The sequence below is a fragment of the Rana temporaria genome, chromosome 1, assembly GCF_905171775.1.
Source record: "Rana temporaria chromosome 1, aRanTem1.1, whole genome shotgun sequence".
Lineage (NCBI taxonomy): Eukaryota > Metazoa > Chordata > Amphibia > Anura > Ranidae > Rana > Rana temporaria.
Genome location: NC_053489.1, coordinates 560,537,559 through 560,564,670, shown reverse-complemented (window position 1 = coordinate 560,564,670; position 27,112 = coordinate 560,537,559). Strand labels below are relative to the sequence as shown.

At 43.0% G+C, this 27,112-nt stretch overlaps 1 protein-coding gene across 2 annotated transcripts in view; it reads left to right on the top strand.

Annotated features, from left to right (window-relative positions):
* The window catches only part of ENPP6 (ectonucleotide pyrophosphatase/phosphodiesterase 6), a 105,353-nt gene that overhangs the window by 57,515 nt on the left and 20,726 nt on the right, over positions 1-27,112 (top strand). For both annotated transcript variants that reach the window (XM_040333984.1, XM_040333983.1), the window contains exon 4: positions 497-638. In XM_040333984.1, the coding sequence (XP_040189918.1) occupies positions 497-638 (142 nt within the window). The remainder of the gene's footprint in view (positions 1-496; positions 639-27,112) is intronic.

Sequence of the window (27,112 nt, the reverse complement as noted above, 5' to 3'; positions counted from 1 at the left end):
GAATAATGTCTGAATGGTGAAGCATCTCCACTCAGGCCCTGCAGCTCATCATTATTTATTAGCAGTGGCTTAGGGGCAAATGTGCCCCAGCCCAGTCACCTTCTGAATAGCCATGATGTTAAGTGCTCAGTAGCAGTTGCAATCCCCAATACCACCTGCACATACTTCATACCTGATATATTCAACATATGATACGTTGTGTAATATAACAGTTTATGTCCACCAATAAATACACTGATATATCCTCATATGTTTACATGTGTATAGAATATTGGATAGAAGAAAATCTTGGACTGCCGCACTCCTTAAAACGATGTCTTTATTGTATAAATAAAATCCAAAAAACAACCAAAGCGATGCAGTCAAAATGAAGTGAACAGGAAAAAGGTGTCTGACATGTTTCACATCATGTGATGCTTACTCGTAGCTGAATAGAATATTATGTAATTATTTTATGTTAAAGGTAGATGCATTTATGTATTAATTTTGCTTCCAGGAATAGGGATGCTGACATGGCTGCTGTCTACTATGAACGGGTAGATGTAGAAGGTCATCACTATGGACCCTGGTCTGACCAAAGAAAAAATGCCACTAAAGCTGTAGACCAAGTCCTGCAAAGTCTGGACCAACAAATCCGGGTAATTATGTTCTATTAATTTATTCATTGAAATCTGTGCTTTGCAGCCTGATGTCTAGTACACATGTACGGGATTCCTGGCAGTAAAAAGTCTGCCGGGAATCCCAAGGGGAAAACCGAGAACCTGCTTGGTAACTTTTCCCCTGTACACACAAGAGGTTTTACTGTCAGGAAAACTGCGGTGAGAGCTTTGGCCGGGAATCACCGGCCGTGTGTATGCTCCATCACAGTTTTCCCTATAGGAAAACTGCCGGGAAAAAGACCCCAGGGATCTCGGCGGGAAAAAAGAGAACATGTTCTCTTTTTTTTCCCTGCAGTTTTCCTGTTGGGAAAACTGCGATGGAGCATACACACGGCCGGGATTCCCAGCCAAAAGCTCTCATGGCAGTTTTCCTGCCGGGAAAACCGGTCGTGTGTACGAGGCATGAGGAATGGAATCTGGAAAAAATTGGAGAAGTTGTCTGAAGTCAATCAATGAGATCCCAATGTTTCTCTAAAGCAGGGGGCCCAAAACCTTCCACAGAACAAGACAGATCTGTCCTTAAGGATTTTGGAGTAGAAAATACCACATCTTCACTCGGAGTAGACAATGTCTCAGGCATAATGTAAAAGGTGTAAACCGAGCTAACCCAAATAAGTGGTATATTGCAGCTAGATCCAGAGATCCAGCGCACACCCCACAGGTGTGATGAATCAAGCACACAAACTAATGTGAAACGTGAATGAGTGAAAGAACATGTGAAAAAGAAAAATGAATGAGCGGTGCTGCAATTAAATGATAGTTTGTTTTTTTTTTATTTTCTTCTTTTTTTTTTTTTTTTTTTTTTTTTTTTTTTTTTTTTTTTGCCACTTCAGACTTCACCACAGCGAGAGACTTGCTCATGATTTTATTCATAATTCCGTCTCTACATCTGGTTTAGCATCATTTGTGGTGCATTTCTTATGCCAATTTTTATACTTGTTAATTTTATTTTATTTATTTGTTTGTTTATGTATTATCTTTTTTTTTTTTTTTTTTTTTTTTTTTCACCGTTTAAAACTCACTCTTTTATAGTAAGTACGGAATTTTTAAAAGGTTTTATCTGCGTGACAAAGAAATACCCAGCACCCCATCTCCCCCCTCCCCAACTAAATCCCCCCCCCCCCCTACCCACCCCCTCCCTTGACCACCCCACGACTCCACTATAAGAACTCTTTCCCTTAATTGAAAAATGCGTTCCTATTCCTCTCTCAGGTTTTCTGCGAACCTCCAGGACTTTTTAAATTCCAACCAGGGTACCCATATATCCTTTTCCCCTTCCTTGTGTTTATAGCTCCCGTATTTTAATTTCTCTCTCCTATAAGTGTCCTCTACGGAGTCGATCCACTCCCACATTTGCGGACTTTTCGCGTCTCTCCATTTTATGGGGATCAATCGTTTCGCTGCGTTCAATAAATGAGGGGTCAATGAACCCTTGTACTCCTTCTCTGGAATCTCCCCCCCATGAAAGAGAACTACCCATGGGTTATCTTCCACTTCTTTTTTTGTTATTATCTTTATCAGGGCCAAGATTTTTTTCCAATAAGCTTTAATTTTCAGGCAGTCCCACCATAGGTGTGCCATTGTTCCTCTTGACTCACATCCTCTCCAACATTTCTCTGACTCTCCCCCTCTGAATTTTGCCATTTTATCTGGGGTGGCGTACCACCTCGTCAAACATTTGAAGTTCATCTCGGCAGTTCTTACATCTACTGCCGAGGTGTGAGTCATTTTCAGGATTCTTCCTATGGTCGTTTTCCCCCTTGGGACCCCTAAGTCCGTTTCCCAATTTTGGATGTATTTTAGCGTGACCAACTCTTCCGTTTTCTGCAAGTAATTATAGATTTTAGATATATTTCCTTTTGAGCTTTCGATACTACACAATTGTTCCAATAAGGTGTAATCCTCTTGTGACCTCAAAGGGTGTGGTAGGCGCTTGACGAATGACACTAACTGCAAGTATCTCCACTCGTCGAGCGCCCTTATTCCAATCCTATATTTAATATCGTGAAGTGTCCTAATTTTGCCATCTAGTGTTATATCTTTTAACTGTGTTCTATTTGTGATCCAATTTCCCCCTACTTCTTTTGTCCCTGGAATAAAATATTCGTTTTCTTTTAAATCTATAAAGGGTGAGTTGAATTCTGTTTTTAATTGTTTGTGAAGTCTATCCCAGATCCTCCATGCATTATGAGTTATTGTGTGTGTTGAGGTGTGTAAGGATCTGTGTTGTGGTGGATTCCATATTAATCTCCCTAACTGTGCCCTCGCTAATGTGCATTCAATTTTTATCCATCTTTTGTCCTGTGATTCTTTAGCCCATTCTATAACCCTTGAGAGAACCGAAGCATTATAATACAATCTGATGTCGGGTACAGCTAAGCCTCCCTTTTTCTTGGCCCGTTTTAGAATTTGAGCAGACACCCTGTGTTTTTTATTATTCCAGATATAGTTCATTATGAGGGAGTTAATTATTTTAATAAATGACGGTGGTAGGTATATTGGGACCATTTGGAACTTGTATAGGATTTTTGGGATGAGAACCATTTTCACTACATTTATCCTCCCGAACCACGAAATAGGTCTATTGAATATGTTTTTAATTTCCCTTTTTATTTCGTTGAGCAGGGGGATAAAATTTATTCTATATATTTTCTTGATGGTATTTGCCAGTTTTATTCCCAAATATTTTATTTCTTTTTGCCATTTAAAATTATATTTCTTCCGCAGATATTGTTCTTCTTCTTTAAGAATATTGATATTTAAGATCTCCGTCTTTTCTGTATTCATTTTGAAGTTTGACACCTCACCATATTGTTTTAAAGTAGCTATTAACTTCGGGAGAGTAACTCTTGGGCTACTTATATAAAATAAAATGTCGTCTGCGAAGGCGGATAATTTGTGCTCATCTTCTCCAACCTCTATTCCATATATTTCTGGATTTTGTCGGACCATTGCCAGCAGGGGTTCCAATGATAAGACAAAAAGAAGAGGGGACAGGGGACAGCCCTGCCTGGTTCCATTTCTCATCTCGAAGGGTGCGGATAAAGATCCATTGATCTTGATCCTAGCGCATGGGTGGAAATAGAGCGTTTTGATCCATTTAATCATCCTTGGGCCAATTCCTATACATTCTAGTGTTTGTATCAGGAACCCCCAGTCTACCCTGTCAAACGCTTTTTCAGCGTCTACTGACAGGAATAGACCAGGGGTTCCTCTTTCTTTGATCTGCTCCATGAGAAGAAGTGCCCTGACCCCATTGTCCTTTCCCTCCCTCCCAGGTATGAAACCAACCTGGTCTGGGTGGACAATGGCAGTCATCACCCCCTTCATTCGTTCGGCCAAAATTTTTGCATACAGTTTGGTATCTGCATTCAGGAGTGAGATAGGTCGGAACCCTGAACAGTTCGTATTGTCCTTTCCCTCTTTTTTAATGACAGTGATCGTAGCTGTTAATGCCTCTCTACTCATCTCATAGTCTCGCCCCAACCCATTGAAATATTGACATAGTCTAGGGACTAAGATAGTACTAAACCTTTGTATGTAGGCCGACGTGAAGCCGTCTGGTCCCGGGCTTTTCCCATTGGGGGTATTTTTTAAGACCTCACTTATCTCCTGTTCAGAAATACGTTCCTCCATTCTTTCCATCTCAAATTCTTCTATCCTCGGTAGATTAGTTTGCCGTAATACTTCCCTGATCTTATCCTGTTTTTCGGCAGGGTCCCTGATCTTCTGTTGGACATTGTATAGTTTTTCGTAATAGCTTCTGAAGGATTCTGCTATTTTATTTGTCGCGTATACTAAGTCCCCATCCCCATTCCTGATTTTTTCGATAAAATTCCTGGTTTTCTTTTTTCTTACCATTCTGGCCAAGTTTTTACTAGGTTTATTTCCCCAGACATATCTTTCACTCTCTATCCTGTCTATGAAATTCTTGGTTTCTTGCCCGGCCAGGGCTTTATATTCATCCCTTGTTAAAGTTAACTTGCGGAGTGTTTCCCTCTTTTGGCCCTGTAATTTATGTTCCTGTTCCAGCCTATATATCTCCTCTTTTAATGTTTTTAATTTACTCCTTCTTATTTTATTTTTCTTTGCCCCTTCTGCAATAAATATCCCTCTTATATACGCTTTGTGGGCATCCCACAGAGTTGCTCCTGTGATTCCCTCCTTGTCATTCTCCCGAAAATACCATTCCAATTCTTTCTGTACTCTCTCGACCACAACCTCGTCTCTCAACAGACTTTCATCCAATCTCCATTCAGGTAGAATGCTTTTTTGTATGGATGTGCTTATTTTCATGGTTATAGGGGCGTGGTCTGATAGCGTTATGATTTCACAACTTGCTTCGACCACCCTCTCCAAAAGTCTATGATCTACGAGGACGTAGTCGATCCTCGAGTACGTCCCATGCACAGGGGAAAAAAACGTATAGTCTCGGGTCTTGGGGTTAAGGATTCGCCAGACATCCACCATTTGGTTTTGTATCATTTGTTTTTTCAGTAGCTTAAGGTGCTCACCGTTATTCCCCTGAGCATGGGACGTACTATCGAGGCTCGGGCACATACAGAAGTTAAAGTCCCCCATCAGCACCACATGTCCCTCTTCAAAATTTTTTAATTTTCTGAGGATTTTACTCATATATTTAGCCGAATTCACGTTGGGTGCATACACATTTGCCAGAGTGTAGTCCTCCTCTCCTAGTTTTATTTTCAAGAACAAGAATCTCCCCTCCGGATCATTCAATCTGTCCACCAGTGTGTATCTAACTCCTCTTGAAAATCCTATGGCAACCCCCCGAGATCTCGATGAGACTGTATCTCCATAATACCAGACGGGATATTCAGATGAAAACAGCTTTATATTGGACTCTAAGGTAATGTGGGTCTCTTGTAGGTAGGCAATGTCTACTTTATACTGCGTAAGTTCGGCAAGAATTTTATGTCTCTTAATATGGGAGTTTAGTCCTTTTACATTATATGATAAGAACTTAATATCTGTCATTTATCTCTCTTTTTTTTTTTTTTTTTTTTTTTTTCTTTGAGTTTGAAAAGAATTCTTGTGGAGTCGTTCAGATGGTCCCCCTCCCATTACCCTCCCTTCCCCCACCTCCCTTGTCCCCCCCTCCCAATTCCCCATCCCCCCCTCCCCTCCCTGGCCCACTATTGGCCTGGGAGCCGCTGGTAGAAGACTCGTCATCTTCATCCTCGGCTCCTCTTTCGTGGTGGTGCTCAATGCACTCCATTGACTCCTCCTCCCTCTCCCTCCCCCCCCCCCGATCAGCCCCCTGATATTCTAGGCTAACCCATGCCCCACTAGCCCACCCACTCCGGTAAATCTGGAACTGTCAAGTCCATTTTTAAGCAGAAGTCTTTGAGTTCCTCCGGGAACCTAAGTCGTGCAGTTTTACCCCCCTTTATGCCTATAAGGCACGCCGGAAAACCCCAATGATATTTTATGTTTTGTGCCCGCATCTGCTCTAAGAGGGGTTTCAGGTGTCTTCTCCTTTCTAGCGTTTCTTTCGACAAATCAGAAAATATCTGTAGTTCAGTCTCTCTATATTTCAGGGGGGGTTTCCCCCTAAGCCGTCCCCAAATTTCTGCTCTATCGATATAGTTCCTGAAACGTACTACTACATCCCTAGGACCAGATCTTTCTGTTTGTTGGGGGTTCCCGACTCTGTGAACTCTATCGATCTTGAGGGGCTTGGCTTCTACTGATCTCTCCAGTAGGGGATTAAAAATTGTATTCATGATATCTCTGAGATCTTCATCCCTATCTTCTACCACCGATCTGATTCTGAGGTTCTGTCGCCTGTTGCGATTCTCCTGGTCCTCGATCCTATATGCAGTCAATCGCTGATTTTCGGTCAGGGCCTTTACTTGCTTTTTCAGGGAGTTAATTTCCTGGTCCTGTTCTTCTATTCTCCTTTCCGTCACGACCACTCTTTCGCGCAGCCCTCCGAGATCTATTCTTACCTTGTTAATTTCTGTCTTTATAATATTTTCCATGACGTTTTCCATCCTCTGCAACATTGCGCTCATCTCTGCCTTTGTAGGGGGATGTGTATCTTGGGCTAGCTCCTCTGCAATTGTTTGCTCTTGTTCGCTTTCTAGTGTCGTTTCACTTCTAGAGCTCTCCGCACTATCTACCCCTTTCTTTTTATCGCTCTTCTTCTTTTCAGTCTTCTTTGCGAGTCCTGGACTTTTAAGGGTCCCTTCTTGAGTCATATATTGCTGAATGGAGCTATTCCCCGAATTATTCTTAGTTGGTTTAGTAGTACCGCCTCTCGTAGCTTTATTCATTTTATTGGAGGGTCTTATTCTCTTCCCCAGTTTGAAAGCAGCAACAAGAGAGAGGTCCGTAAGGAGGGGCCTAAGAAAGGGGGGACCCCAGTGCGGAGGTGTCACCACTGCCAGTCTACCCCTTTTCCCATTCAGGTTTTATCTGTACCAATCACTCAATAACTATTATGGTCAGTCCTGCCGTATCTTCCCGCTAATCCTCTTATGCTGGGTGTGCCAGTGATGTAGTTTAGGGGTATTTTCCTCCTTGCTCTGGAATGTCCACCAAATCAAGTGGTAGACTGCTATAGGTTAGCCACCTTGTCCGTAACCATTATACCCCCGCCCAGAGTCTCTACACTGGGTTATGCTCCCCTACAGTCCTGTGGAATTTTATACTATGGCCACACAATGTATGAGGGTTTTGCACTCCTTAGTCAGTTCAAGGCTTCACACCATTTTATCTCTCTTCCTCTTTGGTCACTGCGTTACATCGCGGTCCAGACTAACTTATACGGACTCCCAGGATCAAGGCAATTATTGCATTATGCCACAGCCCCTAATCCTTATCAGTACTCCCAAGATCAAAGGAAATGTTTGCATATTATCACAGTTCCCTAAGACAAGGCACATATTGCATTATGTTGCAGTCCAGATTAAGTCTCAGTTCTCTCAAAATTAAGACTGGTAGTATAAATATTTCAGGGGGGACATAAAGACAGGGAAGCTCTTAATATTTCATTTCCCTGTCTCCCGTTCTAGAGCACTATCTTAAGCGCAGGAATTTTACCAGCCTTATACCCGCCTCTCTCAGTCACCTGTAGGATTTTCACAGATGATGTCCAAAAAGCTTAAACATTTATGGCCCCCCTTTGTAACATGTGAATTCCTCCTCATCAGGCCACTCAATCTCCGGTGCCTAGTTCACAGGTTCTGCCCGGAATCTCTGCCTAGCGTCCATCCCTTGGGCTGCCTATCCAGGGGGACTAACTAATTAGAATCCTCTTGCGCATCTGTCAATTACAGTTCCCTTTTCAAAATATATCAGAAGGTGATAGTTATAGAAACAAGAAAGGAATTCAACTTAATAGCAAGGGAGAGATACAGATGGGGAAATAAAACGAGCAAACATCTGGCTCGGATGGTAAAAAAAAAAAAATCAAGGAACTATATTGACAAAATTAAAAATAATAAAGGGGAGGTACTACATACAACAAAAGATATCGCCGAAACATTTAGACTATATTACGAAAAACTATACTCAGTAAAACAAAAGAACTGGCAGAAAGGAGAGAAAGAAAAAAAGATTGAAACTTTTTTAAAAGAGGCAAAACTTCCAAAAATTAGTCAATTAGAGGCCGAGGAGATAGATAGACCAATCACGGAAAACGAAATTAAAAGAGCATTGACGAGCTCAGCCTCAGGCAAAAGCCCAGGCCCAGATGGCTTTACAATAATGTATTACAAAAAATGTAAAGAGATATTACTACCAAGGATATGCCAGTACTTTAATGGCCTAGGGAAAAAATACAAACTAAGTAAGGAGGCCTCTGAGGCAACTATCACTGTGATCCCAAAAGAAGGCAAGGACATTGAGAGCTGCTCGGGTTACCGACCGATATCCTTGCTTAATACGGACATAAAATTGTTCGCAAGGGTATTGGCCGGGAGAGTCAGGGAGGTAATGACTAAACTGGTACACCCAGATCAGACGGGTTTTGTTCAAGGGCGAGAGGGGAGAGACAACGGAGTAAGAACACTTTTGATAATCCGGAGACTGAGAGAAATGAGATCCCCAGGTTTACTCCTGTCGATAGACGCAGAGAAAGCGTTCGACAGGGTAGACTGGGGATTTATGCTAGCTACCCTAAAGGACATGGGGTTTGGCCAGGAGATGAGAAATTGGGTGGATACCCTATATCAGTCCCCTAGGGCCAAAATAAAAATAAACGGTAGCCTTTCGCAAGCATTCCAAATGAGAAATGGAACGAGGCAGGGTTGTCCCTTGTCACCACTACTGTTCGTGATTTCAATGGAACCATTTCTAGCTAAGGTCCGAAATTGCCAAAAAATAAAAGGGACTAAAATAGGAGCGGAGGAACATAAGCTCGCAGCCTTCGCGGACGATGTCCTCTTCTATCTAACTGATCCCAAAACATCAATCCCTAACCTATTAAATCTATGCAATGAATACGGGGAACTCTCTAACTTTAAATTAAATATCACTAAAACAGAGATCATGAGTATAAACATAAGAAAGACAGAAGAAAAACTCTTGAAAGAGAACTACCGCTTTGCTTGGGTAAGGAAACTGAAGTATCTAGGGATTCTACTAGCTAAATCAATTAAAAAAACCTATACGATAAACTTTATCCCATTGTTAAATGAAGTTAAGAAAGAAACAAAAAGGGTGGAAAACAGAGCAATATCGTGGATAGGACGAATCAATTACTGTAAAATGGTTATCATGCCCAAGATCTTATACAAATTTCAGATGATCCCTATAGCCCTACCAAGAACGCTGCTGTCAGCCCTCAACAAATTAATTATGAATTATATATGGAAAAATAGGAAACATAGGATATCACTTCAGACATTAAGACAACCAAAAAAAAAGGGAGGGCTTGCTGTTCCGGATGTTAGGAGATACTATGAGGCGGTTATGTTAACAAGAGTGGTGGAGTGGGCCAGAGTCAACACAGAAAAGAGGTGGGTAAGCTTAGAAAACGAAATAACACAGGTAAGGTTGGATAAGATTATATGGAACCCTCCCCAATTTAGGACACTAGATACTAATGCACATGAGATAACAAAAAATGCACTCAAAATATGGGATATAGTTTATAAAAAAACGGTGAAGGAATATAATTCACCCCTTTTAGCACTGAAAGATAACGATTACTTCGCACCGGGTAAGACACAAATAGGGGGGCACTGGATCAAAAAAGACACGGCACAATTAAGGGATATAATGAATGGGGATCACATTAAAACACTGCAGGAGTTAAAATTCAATAAAAATTTTATGGAAATTAATGAATGGAGGTATCAGCAGCTAAACCATTTCATTCAGGATCTCCCACATCCATTGAGATCAGAGGATCAGTTGTCGGAATTGGAAAAAATTTGTACGATAGAAAGAACCAAAGGAACCATTTCTATACTATACAAGATCCTACTGAAAATAGGAGAGCGGAGTATACCCCCTTTCATTGAAAAGTGGGAAAGGGAATTAGGCTCACAGAGAGATAAGGCCACAATAGAGAGAATGTTGACCCTGACACACTCCTCCGCGGTAGATAGCCGTACGGCTGAAATGAGCTTTAAATGTATCGCGGGGTGGTACATGACACCAGACAAATTAAAAAAATTTGACGAAGAGCAGACAGGGGAATGCTGGAGGGGTTGTGGATCACCAGGAAATATGGCTCACCTTTGGTGGGAATGCCCAAAGATAAAAAAGTACTGGGAAAACATACTGGGTTGTGTGGAAGAGATTACAATGAAAAAGATTAAGATAGACCCATGGGTGGTCCTATTCCATGGGGGAGATGAAGGCATAAAAAGGTATAGGGAAACACTTACACCGCATCTCTTAAACGCCGCCAAGAGATTAATCCCAAGGAGATGGCAAGATACAGAGTGCCCCCAAACCTGGGAATGGATCGATGCGGTCGAAGAAACATACAAAATGGAAGAACTGAAAGAAAGCTTAGAGGGAAATAACATACTACAAAGTATAAAATGGGATAACTGGAGGACCTTTAAGAGATCATGGAGTTACGCAGAAAAGTTAAGGGAAGAAGCCTAAAAGATTTTCTAGAAGAAATCAGAAAGAATTAGAGGTTTTTGAGCACGTCTAGGGTGAGACGGGGGGGGAGGGGGGGGGGGGGGGGAAGGGGGGGTAAAAATTGAGAAGGATATACTTTGCGAGGTCTTCCTTAGTCTGTTATGCTTAAGCAGATAGTGGAAACATACCCGTATATATTTACACTTATATATATAAAAAAAAAAAAAAAAAAAAAAAAAAAAGAAAGAAAACACATGTAGAAAAGCGACACTGATGATGCAAAACCAAATTAGAGATGCAATGGGCTGGCACGCAGATCATGAGCATTAAAAAAGCACTCTATGAGGTGGAGTCTGAAGTGAAAAAAAAAAAAAAAAGAAAAAGAAAAAAGAGAAAAAAAAAAACAAAAAAAAAAAAAAAAAAAAGAAGGTGATAGTTATGCCATTAGTATGACTAGCTTCATTAATTTTCACGGCAGATCCTTCATTACAGCAGAACTAAAAATAATATGTCCATTGCTTCATTAAATTTTCACAGCAGACCCTTCCTTACAGCAGAGCTATAAATACTATGTCCATTGACCATATGTTTCTGTCGATCTCCCCAGAAGCTCTTTCAATTTATACCTCACAAATGGGATTTAGCTGATTACACAGTTCCTTCACACCAAACCAGACAAGTTATGAAAGGGGGGGGGGGGTATCCCCGGGGGGGAGGGGGGGATCGGGAAGGCACCCGACCCAACTCGGCTCTACTGAGCGTCTCACCCAACCTCAGGACCCACGCATTGAGCCCGCCTTGCTGCTCCGACTTCCTCTGCTGCTCTCTTCCTCCTCGTATGCAGCAGCTGTGCCTGAGCCCGCGGGATCGCCGCTGTCGCCACCTGTTCACCTGCGTCCCAGGTGCGTCCTGGGTCTCGGGTCCTGACTTGGCAAGGATCGTATTTTGCGGGGTTACGTCTCCGGCTCCGGTCTTCAGGATGTCAGCCTCTCACGCTGTCATCCTCCGGACGGCTGCTGGTATCTTCGGATCCCCGCCGCTCGCTGCCTCGCGCCATGGAGTGCTCCGGCACCTCCCACCCTCACCACGTCACGTCCTTCACGTCCGCATCACGTGAGCCTTAAAGGTGTTCTAATCGGGTTGAGGTAAGGACTCTGTGCAGACCAGTCAAGTTCCTCCACCCCAAACTCGCTCCTTAAATGATAGTTTGAATAGAGAACTAAGTGAAAATGTGAAAGGAAAACAAATTAATGCGTAACCTAAAGTCGCATACTGAGCGACTGATAGATGTGTATATATAGGTGTTTTTAAATGTGAAAAAAACTAAAATACACAAATATGATACTGAAGGTAATTCCTAAATTAGTGAAACAATTATTCAAAACCGAAACACCCAACATTGGATCTGACCCTCAGAGATCGTGACAGATCATACGAGTCCATACAAACATGGCTTAATAAGAGGGCACTGATGGGAAACAAGGTGGCAGTCCAAAAAAATGTAGCAAAAAACAACAGCAACAGGAAGATGAAGTCCATACGGGTTACACCACTCTGACAGCTGGATTGCAGATAATTCACTACAAATCTTCAAACACTAGGCACTTCTCCTACATAGATAAGGTGGCAGCTTACCGGAACGTAGATGAAAATCAGCTCCGCACAAGCAGGGTAATTCCTCTGGCTCCAATCTTCCACCGGGGACGACCTTGATTATGGTCCCGGGACCTTCAAGATGGATCGCTGGAATCCTGGATGCACACTCACCTCTCAGTGGAGGGGGTTTTCAGTAAGCGATACGTGAAGTGTTGCAAAAGAAGAGAAAGAACTTCATGGTGCAGTAAAAAAGAACTTGCTCTTTATTATTTGAGCAGGTAACTGACATCAAAAAGGTTTACAACGATCTCCAAAACAAAACACTCTGCCAGTAGCTCGGCTCACGCCTGACTAGCAGGTGTGTGTAAAAGTCTGAGTCCTTAGCTCCACCCGACGTGGCGTTTCTACGTAAGAGGTGTCTACTGGGAAAGGAGGCTGAGGGATCAGACGTCCAGCATCATTAAATATTCTAGCAGGAGACGTGACACCGGAAGGAGGCACATACTGAAAGCCAGCCCGTTGTCACCCATCTTGCAGAATTGGGAGACCTCAATCAGCCTGGTTATGGCAGACGGTCCTACACACAACGGTCCTCAATCCTTATTTATTATATATAAAAAACTTTATTTTAAAAACCCTTGTAAAAAAAACTCTTTTTAAAAAACGGACTTTAACAAGTCAAACATATAAAAAGACCATATATCAGGGGTTGTAAACCAGATTGCACACAGCCCATGAGCTAGTATCTGCTAGTACCAAAAGGGTGCTGTTTAATCAAAAAATTGCACCCCTCCCTGCTTCCACCCCAAAATGTTCCAAGGGAGCACCCCACATAGTGTTAAGTACTAGTCAATGTGCAAACACACAGAATTCCCGCATACATATAAAAACAATAAGGGCAAGATCCACAACGAACTTGCGGCGTATCTATTGATACGCCGCGTAAGTTCTACGATGCGCCGTGGTATCTTTGTTTTGTATCCACAAAACAAGTGTTATGCCCCTCACTACACGTGACTGATGTGTATTCGGGCACACTGATAACTCTTCTCATACTAATGCATTCCAGTAGGCGCAAAATCCTTATGAACTTTTATTAGCACAAGACAGAGTAAAACTGTAATAGATACAAACAGATTACAATTAATAAACAATAATACAATAAGAGCCTCCCTATCTATCTATCTAGAGAGACAAAGTTGCACGTACCGTAGATGCATCGATATGGCTGACGTGAGAAAGAACTCAGCAGACATGTGCTTGCTTGGAAGGAAAAATGGAAAAGAAGCCTCTGGAGGTGCTGCAAAGCCTCATGGGATAGAAATACGGAAGCTTGCATGGACCAAATTAATGAACTATTCTAGCTGACTATATTAACATAGAACAGGTGCAATTAAACAGAAAGTCCACTAGATGGCAGCATTGATTTAATTCAAACTAAAGTCAAAACTATGAAGACGATGAGCCTTATGAATGAAGGCATGACACTCCTCGCCTGGTTTCCCACGGATACCACACATCATGGCACTCTGGAGGAGAGTAACAAAACAAGTTCGGAAACAGGTCTGAGGAAAAGTTTAGGCTGGCCTTGCCTAATGACTTTGAGTTCAACTTTCCTGACGTGTCCATCTTCACTGGGAAACACTTGGGTTATCAGACCCAAAGGCCACTCGTTTCTCCTTGATTGAGAGTCTTTCATGAGAACAATGGCACCAGGCTCTAAGTTGGGCTTGCTGTCTTGCCATTTGTTCCTGGTCTGTAGATTAGACAAGTATTGTTTCTTCCATTTGTTCCAAAAGGTGTCAGCTAACACTTGTACTCTTTTCCATTGACATCTGTATAAGTCCTTTGGGTCGAGATTGACAGAAGGAGCTGTGATCACCTCGACTTTCTGAGTGAGCAAAGTGGAAGGTGTAAGCAGGAAAGGATCTTCAGGATCGTTGGGTATAGATGTCAAGGGTCTGGCATTCATTATAGCTGATACTTCAGCCATGAAGGTTGTCAGAGTCTCATGTGTGAGTTTTGAAGTTCCCAATTGTAGAAACATTGAATCTAGGATTCTTCGAGCTATACCAATCATACGCTCCCAGGCACCTCCCATGTGAGAAGAGTGTGGGGGGTTAAATGTCCATGTACAACCCTGTTCTGAAAGGTATCTCTCAACATATTCTGTGTCAAGGTTTGAAGTGATATTCAATTCTTTGCAAGCTCCAACAAAGTTGGTTCCTCTATCAGAGCATATGTGCTTGACAGGGCCTCTAATAGAGATGAAACGTCTCAGGGCATTGATGAAGCTGGATGTGTCTAAGGACTCAATTACTTCTATGTGTACAGCTCTGATGCACATGCAAGTAAACATGACAGCCCAGCGTTTGCTGTTGGCACTGCCTCCTCTGGTTTGACGTGTGATGACAGCCCAAGGCCCAAACACATCAAGACCGACGTTTGTGAAAGGGGGTTCTGTACTGAGACGGTCTGCAGGAAGGTTGGCCATTTTCTGGGTTTGGAAAATACCACAAAGCTTACGACAGGTGATACATTTGAAAATGGTTTTACTCACAAGTCTCTTGGCTCCCACTATCCAGAGTCCAGCCACACGCAAAGCTCCTTCCGTGAACAAACGTCCTTGATGTTTTGTCTGTGAGTGGTAGTGTTCCACAAGTAAAGAAGCAACATGGTTATTTGGTATTATGACAGGATTGCTTTCACCAGTATCAAGTCCTGCATTTGAGATGCGCCCTCCAACTCTTAACAGTCCTTCATTGTCTATAAAGGGGTTGAGTTTCCTTAGAGGACAGTTCTTTGGAATGCTCTTGTTATATTGAAGACATTCTAGTGTTAGTGCATAAGTCTCTTGTTGGATACAGCGGATGATTACATTTTTTGCTTCTGTGAGCTCATCTACTGTATATGGCTTGTGGCAATAATGCCAACCTTTGCAACAACTTGGTCTTGTAGGGGTGCCTTTAAAGGATCTGGCTATGTGAACCAAGCAAGCTGTAGCTCTTTGTAAGGATTTCCAAGTGGAGAACTTATCGAAGCGCTTGGATCCCAACAGTTGGTTAGAAATTGTTGTATGTAGTGTGGAAACCTGAGGACGGATGTCTGAGTCAGATTCAGGTTCTAACAGTGCATAAGTCTCCCTTTGTGGAGTGGTAGGCACTGACTTGTACAGGAAGGGTGGTCCTGTGAGCCATGTAGTGTCTTTGAGACGGGATGCTGGCACAGACCTTGTGGCATGATCTGCTGGGTTATGATCAGTTGAGACATAACGCCACTGGGTGGGCTGTGTAGACTTCCTGATCCTTAGGACTCTGTTGTGTACATAGACATAGAATCTCCTACTTTCGTTGTAAATGTAGCCCAACACTACCTTGCTGTCTGTGTAAAACTCTGTATCGTCGAGTTCTATATCCATCTCAGATGTAATAAGTTCTGCTAGTTCTACTGCTAATACAGCAGCACACAGTTCCAATCTTGGAATGGTGGTTTCAGGACATGGTGCTAGCTTGGCCTTGCCCGTAACGAACCCAATATGAATTTGGCCCTCGATGTCTACTGACTTGAGGTAGGTTACTGCTCCTATTGCTTTGACTGAAGCATCGCAGAATACACATAACTTTCTAGACTGAACCCTTTCAGGAGGAAAGTGGGTGTATGGTCTATGTATGTGTAGGTTAGATAAAGTCTTTAAAGAGTCTCTCCATGTTACCCATAATGTCTCTTTCTCAGGAGGTAGTGGAGAATCCCAATCACATGTGTCTGCAGTAAGCTCTCTAAGCATAATCTTACCTTGGACGGTCACCGGTGCTGCGAACCCGAGTGGATCATACAGGCTGTTGATGGTGGATAGGACACCTCGCCGAGTGAAGGGTTTTGGCTCTTGGTCGACCTGAAAGGTAAGGGTGTCAGTCTTGAGGTCCCAGTTGAGTCCTAGGCTGCGTTGCATAGGAAGGGAGTCTGTAGCTAAGTCCAGATCTTTGAAGTCACTGGCATAATCTTGAGAAGGGAAGGCCTCCATGACGACCTTGCTGTTTGATGCTATCTTATGCAGTCTAAGATTTGAAGAGGCAAGTGTGCTTTGAGTCCTCTTGAGTAGACTTATTGCAGCTTCAGGTGAAGAAAGTGATTTCAGACCATCATCTACATAAAAGTCTCTTTCAATAAACTGTGTAACGTCTTTCTCACCTTCTTGAGCGGATAGCTTAAGTCCGTAGATGGCAACAGCAGGGGATGGACTGTTACCAAAAACGTGCACTTTCATGCGGTATTCTGTAATGTCTTTAGTAGGGTCATTGTCTTTGAACCATAGGAATCTCAAGAAGTTCCTGTGTTCTTCCTTGACTTGGAAGCTGTGAAACATTTGCTGTATGTCTGCAACTATGGCAACTGCTTCCTTGCGGAACCTGATGAGAACACCAAGAAGTGTGTTGTTGAGATCTGGTCCCTTTAGGAGGACATCATTTAGTGAGACCCCTTCGTGCTGAGAGCTGGAGTCAAACACTACCCGGATTTTACCTGGCTTCTTGGGGTGGTAGACACCGAAGATTGGTAGGTACCAGCACTCTTCTTTGTCTTTTAAAGGTGGGGCTATCTCAGCATGGTCATCCTCAAACATCTTACTCATGAATGAGAAGAAATGCCCTTTCATTTCTGGCTTTCTTTGAAGATTGCGTTTAAGGGAAGAAAAGCGCTTTAAAGCTTGTTCTCTGTTGTTAGCAAGGCAGGGTCTCTGTGCTTTGAAAGGCAGGGGTGCTACCCAGCTGTTTTCATTGTTTTTGTGGAATCCCTGTCTCATTATTTCCAAGAAGATATGATCTTCAATTGATGGGGCAAGTTTGTGATCTTCTTTAGTCCCTTGGAAAACTGAGCATCCTAAACGATCTCTGTCTTCATCACAAAGAAGATTAGCGGTGTAAGGGATGGAATGAATTACACTGGCAGGCTTCACTCTTAAGAGGAATCTGTTGGTACAAGGCTGAAATAAGGATGGACGCCCACCCTCTAGTGTCTTTGTAAAGAGAGAGTTCATGCTGGTTGGTTTGTGAACACTCCCTAGGCATACGTTGCCTATGATGACCCATCCGAGATCTAGCTTCTGGGCATAGGGGGAGTTGTGGGGACCATTGATTTGTTTTCTCACCTTGTGAACTCTGATGATGTCCCTCCCAAGGAGAAGTGCTATCTCAGCCTGGGGATCCAGTTCAGGGATGAGGTGTGCTATGCCCTTCAGATGTCTGTGATGAAGTGCCGCCTCTGGTGTAGGGATCTCCTCTCTTTCAGTTGGGAACTGATTGCACTCGATTAGAGTTGGCAGAGGCAGGGTTGTCTGACCATCAAAGGATTCGATTTTGTAACCGATGGCTCTTCTCCCAGTTTCTTCACTTACCCCTGTACAAGTCTTGAGTAAGTATGAAGAGTTTGCTTCCTTGATTTTGAAGGTGTCAAAGAAGGTTGAGCTGGCGAGTGATCTGTTGCTTTGATCGTCCAGGATCATGTATAGCTTCACTGTTTTTTCTCTGTGGCCTGTGGGGTAAACTGTAACAAGACAAATCTTGGAGCAGGATTTGTTAGACGAACCTTCTCCACATACTTGGGTGCACTGGGGTGTAACTACAGGAGGTCCTGTGTCTTGTTGCTCCCCGCCGTGCTCTTCCACCTGGAGTGAGGGGGTAAGAGTCCATGGCGCTGGCCCTGGATGTAGAGCTGTGTTGTGTTCTGTGCTGTTACACTCGGAGCAGTTGATGCTCACCTTACAGTCTTTACCGATGTGAGAAGTTGATGCGCAGCACCTGTAACAAATTCTGTTTTCTTTGAGGAAGGTTCTGCGATCTTGGAGAGTCTTTTCTCTAAAACCTCTGCACTTTGACAATGAATGAGGCTTCTTGTGAAGAGGGCACTCTCTGCTTGGATTCTCAGCTGGAGATACACTTGTTTTGCGTACTGCAACAGGTGTGACTTTGAAGTTGCGGGTTAGAGCAGGCTTACTTGGCCTAGGGAGAGCAGAGTCAGATGATGAGATGTCAAAACTAGGATCATTTTTAACCTTTGCTTGATGGCGAATAAAGTCCACAAAATAAGAGAATGGTGGGAAGGGAACGTTGTGCCTTTGCTTGTAGTTGGAGCCTCGTGTAATCCAGGCTTCTTGAAGGCTGTAAGGTAGCTTCTGCACTATAGGGTTAACACCACGGGCTGTGTCCAGAAAGGCAAGGCCTGGCAAGTCTCCTTCTGATTTGGCTATTTGGAGTTCTGTCACTAGGTCACTCAATTCTCTCAGCTTCTGGTAGCCTTTGTTAGAAATCTTGGGAAAGTCCTCTATTCTTTTAAAAAGAGAGTTTTCTAGAACTTCTGGGGAACCGTAACATTCGTCAATCCTCTCCCATATCATGCTCAGCCCTTTGGTTGGGTAATTAATGTTAATGTCTCTGATTCTCCTTGCATGCTCTGATGACTCATTGCCCAGTGATTGGACTAAGAGATCGGCTTCCTCACTTGCTTTAAAACCAAGATCCTTAATTGCATTTCTGAAGGACGAACGCCATGCTCTATAACTTTCAGGGCGATCGTTAAAATTTGCAAGTCCTTTTGCTAACAGTTCACGTCGTGCTAAGAGCTTGAAGAAATCTGACATACCTTGATCGTTGTGTGAGTAGCCAGGGGGCGCTTTGTTGTGCCAGGAACTTGTGGAGTAGATGCGGTCATCAGAGATGCTGTCGCTGGGTCTTTTAACTTGTTGTTCTTCATTTTCGACTTGGTCAACTGTGGCGTAGTGCTTTGATAGCCTGGATGCAGAATGTGCTGAAAAATGACTAAGTGCAGGTTTACTTTCTTGCTTGATATAAGGCGTGTGAATGGCGGGAGTTGATTCCGCTCTTGGCGCTGTAAGCGGGCAGTTGTCTGGTTTGGCGTGTCGCCGCACATATTCTGAGGTACGCTCTGTACTGTCATGAGGAACGGATTCTTCCCCTAGCACGTTGCTGCGCCGCTCACTGGTGGGCTTTGCAAGTTCTTCTAGGATGTCTGCCTCGGCTGCAGCAGCCGCTGACTCCTTCTCTGCAGCTAGTTTCTCTAATGCAGTTTCCATGCGTAACTTCTCTAATGCAGTTTCCATGCGTAACTTCTCAGATTCAGTTTCCATGCGTAACTTGTCTAATTTGATTTGCATCTCTTTTTCAGCAAACCTAGCCTTTACTTCGGCCTCTTTTGCTGCAAAGTCAGCTTTCACCTTGGCAGATTCTGCCTTTGCGCGGGCAATGGCGATTGTTTCGCTTTTCACTGACCTCCTTGAGCTCGTGGAGTAAACTTCTGACCTTGTCACGAGGTGCTCTGACTTTGTCTGCGACATGGTGTCTAGCTGTATATGGAAGCTGATAACTTTGATGTCTCTTTGGCGTTCTATGTGGTAGCTGTGCTTAGAAGCCTTGGTTTCTATGGCGTTCTGTATGCTGGCCGTGCTTAGAAGCCTTCGTTTTGCTGGAAGTTCTGTATGCTAGCCATGTTTAGAAGCCTACGTTTTACTGTTATGCCCCTCACTACACGTGACTGATGTGTATTCGGGCACACTGATAACTCTTCTCATACTAATGCATTCCAGTAGGCGCAAAATCCTTATGAACTTTTATTAGCACAAGACAGAGTAAAACTGTAATAGATACAAACAGATTACAATTAATAAACAATAATACAATAAGAGCCTCCCTATCTATCTATCTAGAGAGACAAAGTTGCACGTACCGTAGATGCATCGATATGGCTGACGTGAGAAAGAACTCAGCAGACATGTGCTTGCTTGGAAGGAAAAATGGAAAAGAAGCCTCTGGAGGTGCTGCAAAGCCTCATGGGATAGAAATACGGAAGCTTGCATGGACCAAATTAATGAACTATTCTAGCTGACTATATTAACATAGAACAGGTGCAATTAAACAGAAAGTCCACTAGATGGCAGCATTGATTTAATTCAAACTAAAGTCAAAACTATGAAGACGATGAGCCTTATGAATGAAGGCATGACAACAAGATACGCCTGAATGTGGGGTAGATCCGACCGGCGTACGTCTTAGTACGCCGTCGGATCATAGGTGCATATTTACGCTGGGCGCTAGGTGGCGCTTCCGTTAATTTCCTCGTAGAGTATGCAAATTAGCTAGATATGCCGATTCTCAAACATACATCCGCCCGGCGAATTTTTTTACGTCATTTACGTAAGGCTTTTTTCGGCGTAACGTTACCCCTGGCTCTATGAGGTGTACGCAATGTTAAGTATGGATGTCGGGACGGCGTCGAATTTTACGCTGTTTGCGTAAAACGTTCGCGAATAGGGCTTTTCAGAAATTATGTTTACGTCGAAAGCATTGACTATCTGTGACGTGATTTCGAGCAAGCGCACTGGGATTCCTCCACGGACGGCGCATGCGCCGTTAAAAAAAAAAAGGCATTTTCGTGGGGTCACGATGATTTAACATAAAACACGCCCACATCTCAGACATTTGAATTTTGCACGCTTACGCCGACACATTTACACTACGCCGCCGTAACTTACGACGCAAATTCTTTCTGGATAAGGAACCTACCGCTATAAGTTACGGCGGCGTAGTGTATCTGAGATACACTACGCCTGCCTAAAGATAGGCAGTTCTTTGTGGATCTGGCCCTATATCTTTTTAAAAACAATATTTCTTCATAAAACAATATTACTATACACAACCTGTCTCCTCCCATGTTGCTACATGATATAGGAACCCCGTACTCCCAATGTATGTAGTGAAACATAACTGGAGAGTCATCCTACCAGGTGGGGGAGAGGAACAGGGGTGCTAATAAGGAAAAGGAGGGAAATTAACAATAATTGGAAATTGTGGGCATATTCACCAATATTGGGTACCATCAACTGTTATCTATGTAACAGTTGATGTCCCATTCAATATTTAAGCCCTGCGGGCTAAAACACTTCATGTCATAGATCAATCGGGTCTCTCTGCGGGAGATGTGACACGTAAGGTCACTGCCCCTCCAATGTGGGGTGTACTTTTCAATGCCTATCACTTTGAACACAGATGGATCCCGATTGTGACATTTGCGAAAGTGTAATGAAACACTGTGTTTGGTAAAGCCACCATGTATCGGGACAGATGTTCTCCTATCCTAATATTTAAGGCCCGAGTGGTCCTCCCTATATACTGTAGACCACAGGGGTAGGCCAGTAGGTATATCACCCCAGTAGTACTGCAGGTAATAAAATCTGTTATTTGATGTTCTACTGAGGTGGTATTGGAAGTGAAGGTGGAGGTTTTAATGGTTTGGGATGAGGTACAAACTTTGCATTTTTTGCAGGGAAAGAATCCCTTGAGATTCCCAAACATTTGAGCCGAGCTACTGGCAGAGTGTTTTGTTTTGGAGATAGTTTGTAAACCTTTTTGATGTCAGTTACCTGCTCAAATAATAAAGAGCAAGTTCTTTTTTACTGCACCATGAAGTTTTTTCTCTTCTTTTGCAACACTTCACGTATCTCTTACTGAAAACCCCCTCCACTGAGAGGTGAGTGTGCATCCAGGATTCCAGCGATCCATCTTGAAGGTCCCGGGACCATAATCAAGGGCGTCCCCGGTGGAAGATTGGAGCCAGAGGAATTACCCTGCTTGTGCTGAGCTGATTTTCAGCTATGTTCCGGTAAGCTGCCACCTTATCTATGTAGGAGAAGTGCCTAGTGTTTGAAGATTTGTAGTGAATTATCTGCAATCCAGCTGTCAGAGTGGTGTAACCCGTATGGACTTCATCTTCCTGTTGCTGTTGTTTTTTGCTACATTTTTTTGGACTGCCACCTTGTTTCCCATCAGTGCCCTCTTATTAAAGCGGAGGTTCACCCAAAAATCAACTTTCTGCCATTAGATCCAGCATACTGCTGACATCTGCAGTATGCTGTTTTTTTTTTTGTACTTATCGTTTTATCAGCCTTGTTATCCGGCTCAGAGCGGGGATTCCTGCGGGGAATAGGCATTCCTAAGCCAAGCGGATTTGATTGACGGGCTGCTAAAGCGGGTCACGCCTTCCGAAAATACCGGAAGTGACATTCGAGTATTTACGGCGCATGCGCCTGCCGTGTAGAGCTGACTGCGCAGGCGCCGTAAACACTCGAGTGTCACTTCGGGTATTTTCGGAAGGCGTGACGCGCTTTAGCAGCCCGTCAATCAACTCCGCTTGGCTTAGGAACGCCTATACCCGGAAGCAATCCCCGCTCGGAGCCGGATAACATAGGCTGATAAAACGATAAGTACAAAAAAAAAACAGCATACTGCAGATGTCAGCAATATGCTGGATCTAATGGCAGAAAGTTGATTTTTGGGTGAACCCCCGCTTTAAGCCATGTTTGTATGGACTTATATGACCTGTCACGATCTCTGAGGGTCAGATCCAATGTTGGGTGTTTCTGTTTTGAATAATTGTTTCACTAATTTAGGAATTACCCTCAGTATCATATTTGTGTATTTTAGTTTTTATCACATTTAAAACACCTATATATACTGTACATCCATCAGTCGCTCAGTATGCGACTTTAGGTTGTGCATTAATTTGTATTCCTTTCACAATGTCTCAGGCATGATGGTCAGTGGGGGGGGGGGATGCACAGTGGTCAGTAGGAGGAGAAATAGTAACCATTTGTTTATATTAGTGGGAGGAATTGTGCCCCAATGTTGGTGTCAGTGGAAGCAATAGTGCCTTATTGTTTATGTCAGTAGGATTGTAGAAGGAATAGTGTCCCACTGTTGGTGTTAGTGGAAGGAATGGTGCTTCATTGTTGGTGTCAGTGGGAAGAATAATTACTCATATCAGTGGGAAAAACAGTGCCTCAAGGGCTGGAGAAAGGCTAGCAAAGGGCCACATACATCCTGCAGGCTGAAGTTTGGAGACCACTACTCTAAAGCCTGTTAAAATGTTGTTGAATTCACGTGCAAACATTGCCTTTGCAATACAGATCCATCTCATACAAATATATAATACAAATAATGTGCAGCAACCTAGCACTATATTTTTACAAGCCCTGCTCTGGTTAGTGCAGGAGGAAGCCGCTGGAAGACTCAACTTAAATGTATTTAGTGCGCTACAGAGCTCAAAGTGTAGTTTAAAGCGGAGTATCACCCAAAAGTGGAACTTCCGCTCATCTTATTCCTCCAGAATACTGTACCTGTCTTTGACAGGCATCCTCTCCCACTTCCAGGAGTCCCTGCCGTCCCTGCCATGGAGCTGTGATGTCACCGCGGGGCTCCCTCCTCTTCCACCGGCCAATAGGAGAGAGGAGCGGGGCCTCGCACATGCGCAGTAGGGTTTCCCGGCGTGAACCCAAAAGGCTACACTGCCGGGTTCCCGTACGCGCAATTGCAGCAGAGCACCCGACAGCTGATGGAAACATCAGCTGTGGGTGCCGACATCGCTGGACTCCAGGACAGGTAAGTGTCAATTTATTAAAAGCCAGCAGCTGCAGTATGTGTAGGTGCTGGCTTTTAATTTTTTCTTCATGGCCAGAACACCGCTTTAACTGCTTCCTGCTCGGCCTTAATTGTAATATGACGGCTGGGCGGGAGCTCTCTCATCCTGGGTTAGGCATTTTTCCCTGCCCACCAGGGCTTGGTCACAGTATTCTGAACTTTGTTTTCAAAACCCTAGGTGTACAAGAAACCCATCTATGCATAAAAAGCTATTGTCCTGTTTTGCCATTTTAAAGCTCACCTTTACTTGAACATAAAAATTCCCGGAGCGGAGCATTGTATCATAGGATAAACTGCGTGAACACAACACAAATCCAACCACTTTCTATGGCCTTTTCAGCTAAGGTTGCAGGGGGACTGAATATTAACACGCAACAATCATACTGCAGTTTATTTCAGTTAAATATTGCCAGACTAAAACTGTTTTCAAAGCACATTGCATGGTAATGAATACCTGCTAAAGGTTCAGAGCAAAAGTTACTGTAGATTTCAGGTACAAATAGAAAAACACAATATCACAGTATTAATGGTTAACATTCGAGTGTTAAAACCAGGGGTCAAGTCCTGCGGGAACGCGTGGGAACGGAGTTCCTGCACTTTTTTCACAGCAGGAACGCAGTTCCCTTTGCAGGACTAGAGCAGCCGAGAGCAGCCGAGCCGCCCGAGCCAATCCTTCACTAAGCGGCGATGCCCAGCTCGAGTCACTGTCAGGGGCAGGCGAACCTTAGTAATCCTTTATGTTACCGGCCGCTTCCTGTATATGGATTCATCGGGTAGTGTGCGGGTATTCCGTCACTTCCTCGATGCCGCAATGTCTCCTGGGAGCTTTTGTCTTTGTTCCCAGGAGACATTGCGGAGATCTGACATGAGTTATCGCGGGATTTAGAAAGAACTTGCGATTTAGTAATTATGCATATGAGCGTATCATTTTTTTTTTTTTTTGGTGGGGGAGTGGATCTTGGATGGGAGTTCCCACAGTTTTTTCCCCAGGACTTGACCCCTGGTTAAAACGCCTATATAGTGAGAAATGCCACAGTAAGCAAGAACCATAATAATCACATTATACAGTAGTATATACCGTATTTATCAGCGTATAACACGCGCCGGCTTATAACACAGTTTAGGAGGGGATTTTAAGGAAAAAAACTTTTAGGAGTGAAGTTTAAGGATACAAACTTACATTTAAATGCCCATAAATGCAGCCCAGTGTCATTTGCAGCCTTGCCCAGTGTCATTTGCAGCCTTGCCCAGTGTCATTTGCAGCCTTGCCCAGTGTCATTTGCAGCCTTGCCCAGTGTCATTGCAGCCTTGCCCAGTGTCATTGCAGCCTTGCCCAGTGTCATTTCTGCCTTGTCCAGTGTCCTTGCCTATTTAATTGTCATTCAAAGTGTGACAGTGCTGAAAGCTGAAAATTGGCCTGGACTGGAAGGGAATGAAAATATCCAGACTTGTGGTGGTTAAAGAAAATATATATGTTTCATATTATCTACAGTAAAAGTTGATCCCATCTATAAACTACAATGATGGGAGTAACTTTTATTGCAGCAAATAAGAAACATGTTTTAGTTAACCACCTTCCTACAATTGTAATGTATAAATGGCAAAAAAGTGGATATATACTGTACTTCAGGAGTACCGTTATGAACAATACTAAAGAAATAAGACACAGGTGCCTTAAAGGAATTGTAAAGGAAAAAAAATGTTTTGCTGCAATGACTGTTTACAGGGTATAGAGACATAATAGTTAACTGATTCCTTTTTAAAAACGATTAAAAATAGATAAAAATCAATCATATAATGTACCTGTAGTTTCAGTTTCGTTTATGCATCTAGTTTCATGCTTCTGTGAAGTACAGAGACACAGAGCCAATAGAGGGCAGTGATGGTTTGTAAAACGAAAGTGATTAGTTCTGAGGGGTTTAAGACGCACAGTAATCACACCTCCTTGATTAGTGCCACAGAGGGAAGGCTCCCATGACTTTTTTTATCAGGAAACAGACTGTTCAGAACAGAGAAGGATTTCAGCAACTACATAGAAAGAACAAACAATGAGGACATGAAAACAGGACTGCAGTAAGGTAAAGGAAGCTATTTAGCTAAAAAAAAAATTCCTTTAGTGACCCTTTAAATACAAGAGCCCTATTCGAAAATGCACCACTTTTTTCTAAAAATTATTTTTCATTTTTATCACTTATTTTAGTTTGATCTTTAGTTCTCAGTTTTTGGCTTTTGCTACATTTTATATATACAGTGCCTTGAAAGGGTACTCGTACCCCTTGAAATTTTCCACATTTTGTCATGTTACAACAAAAAACGTAAATGTATTTTATGTGATAAACCAACACAAAGTGGCATATAATTGTGAAGTGGAAGGAAAATGATAAATAGTTTTCAAAATGTTTTACAAATAAATATGTGAAAAGTGTGGCGTTCATTTGTATTCAGTCCCCCCTGAGTCAATACTTTGTAGAAATACCTTTCACTGCAATTACAGCTGCAAGTCTTTTTGGGGATGTATCTACCAGCTTTGCACATCTAGAGAGGGACATTTTTGCCCATTTCTTTTTTTTTTTTTGCAAAATAGCTTGAGCTCTGTCAAATTTTCAAGTCTTGCGTCAGCTTTTTATTTGGATTTAGGTCTGGACTTTGACTGGGCCATTCTAACACATGAATATACTTTGATCTTAAACCATTCCATTGTAGCTCTGGCTGTATGTTTAGGGTCATTGTCCTACTGGAAGGTGAACCTCTACCTCAATCTCAGGTCTTTTGCAGCATTTAACAGGTTTTCTTCTAAGATTGCCCTGTATTGGGCTCCATCCATCTTCCCATCAACTCTGACCAGCTTCCCTGTCCCTGCTGAAGAAAAGCATCCCCACAACATAATTCTGCCACCACCATGTTTCATGGAGAGGAAGGTGTGTTCAGGGTGATGTGCAGTGTTAGTTGTTCGCCACACATAGGAGGGGATTTACTAAAGGCAAAACAGATGTGCACTCTGCAAGAGCAGTTGCTCCAGAGCTTAGTAAATGAGCAGAAGCTCTGCTGACTTTCATCATCCAATCGTGTGCAAACAAAAATGCTGCTTTTTTTCTTCCTTGCTCCTGATTGGGTGTTTTTTGCAAAGTGAAGCTTTACCTCCTTTCCTAAGCTCTGGAGCAATTGCACTTGCAAAGTGCACATCTGTTTTGCCTTTAGTAAATCAACCCCATAGTGTTTTGCTTTTAGGACAAAAAGTTAAATTTTTGGCTCATCTGACCACAGCACCTTCTTTCACATGTTTTCTGCGTCCCCCACATGGCTTCTCGC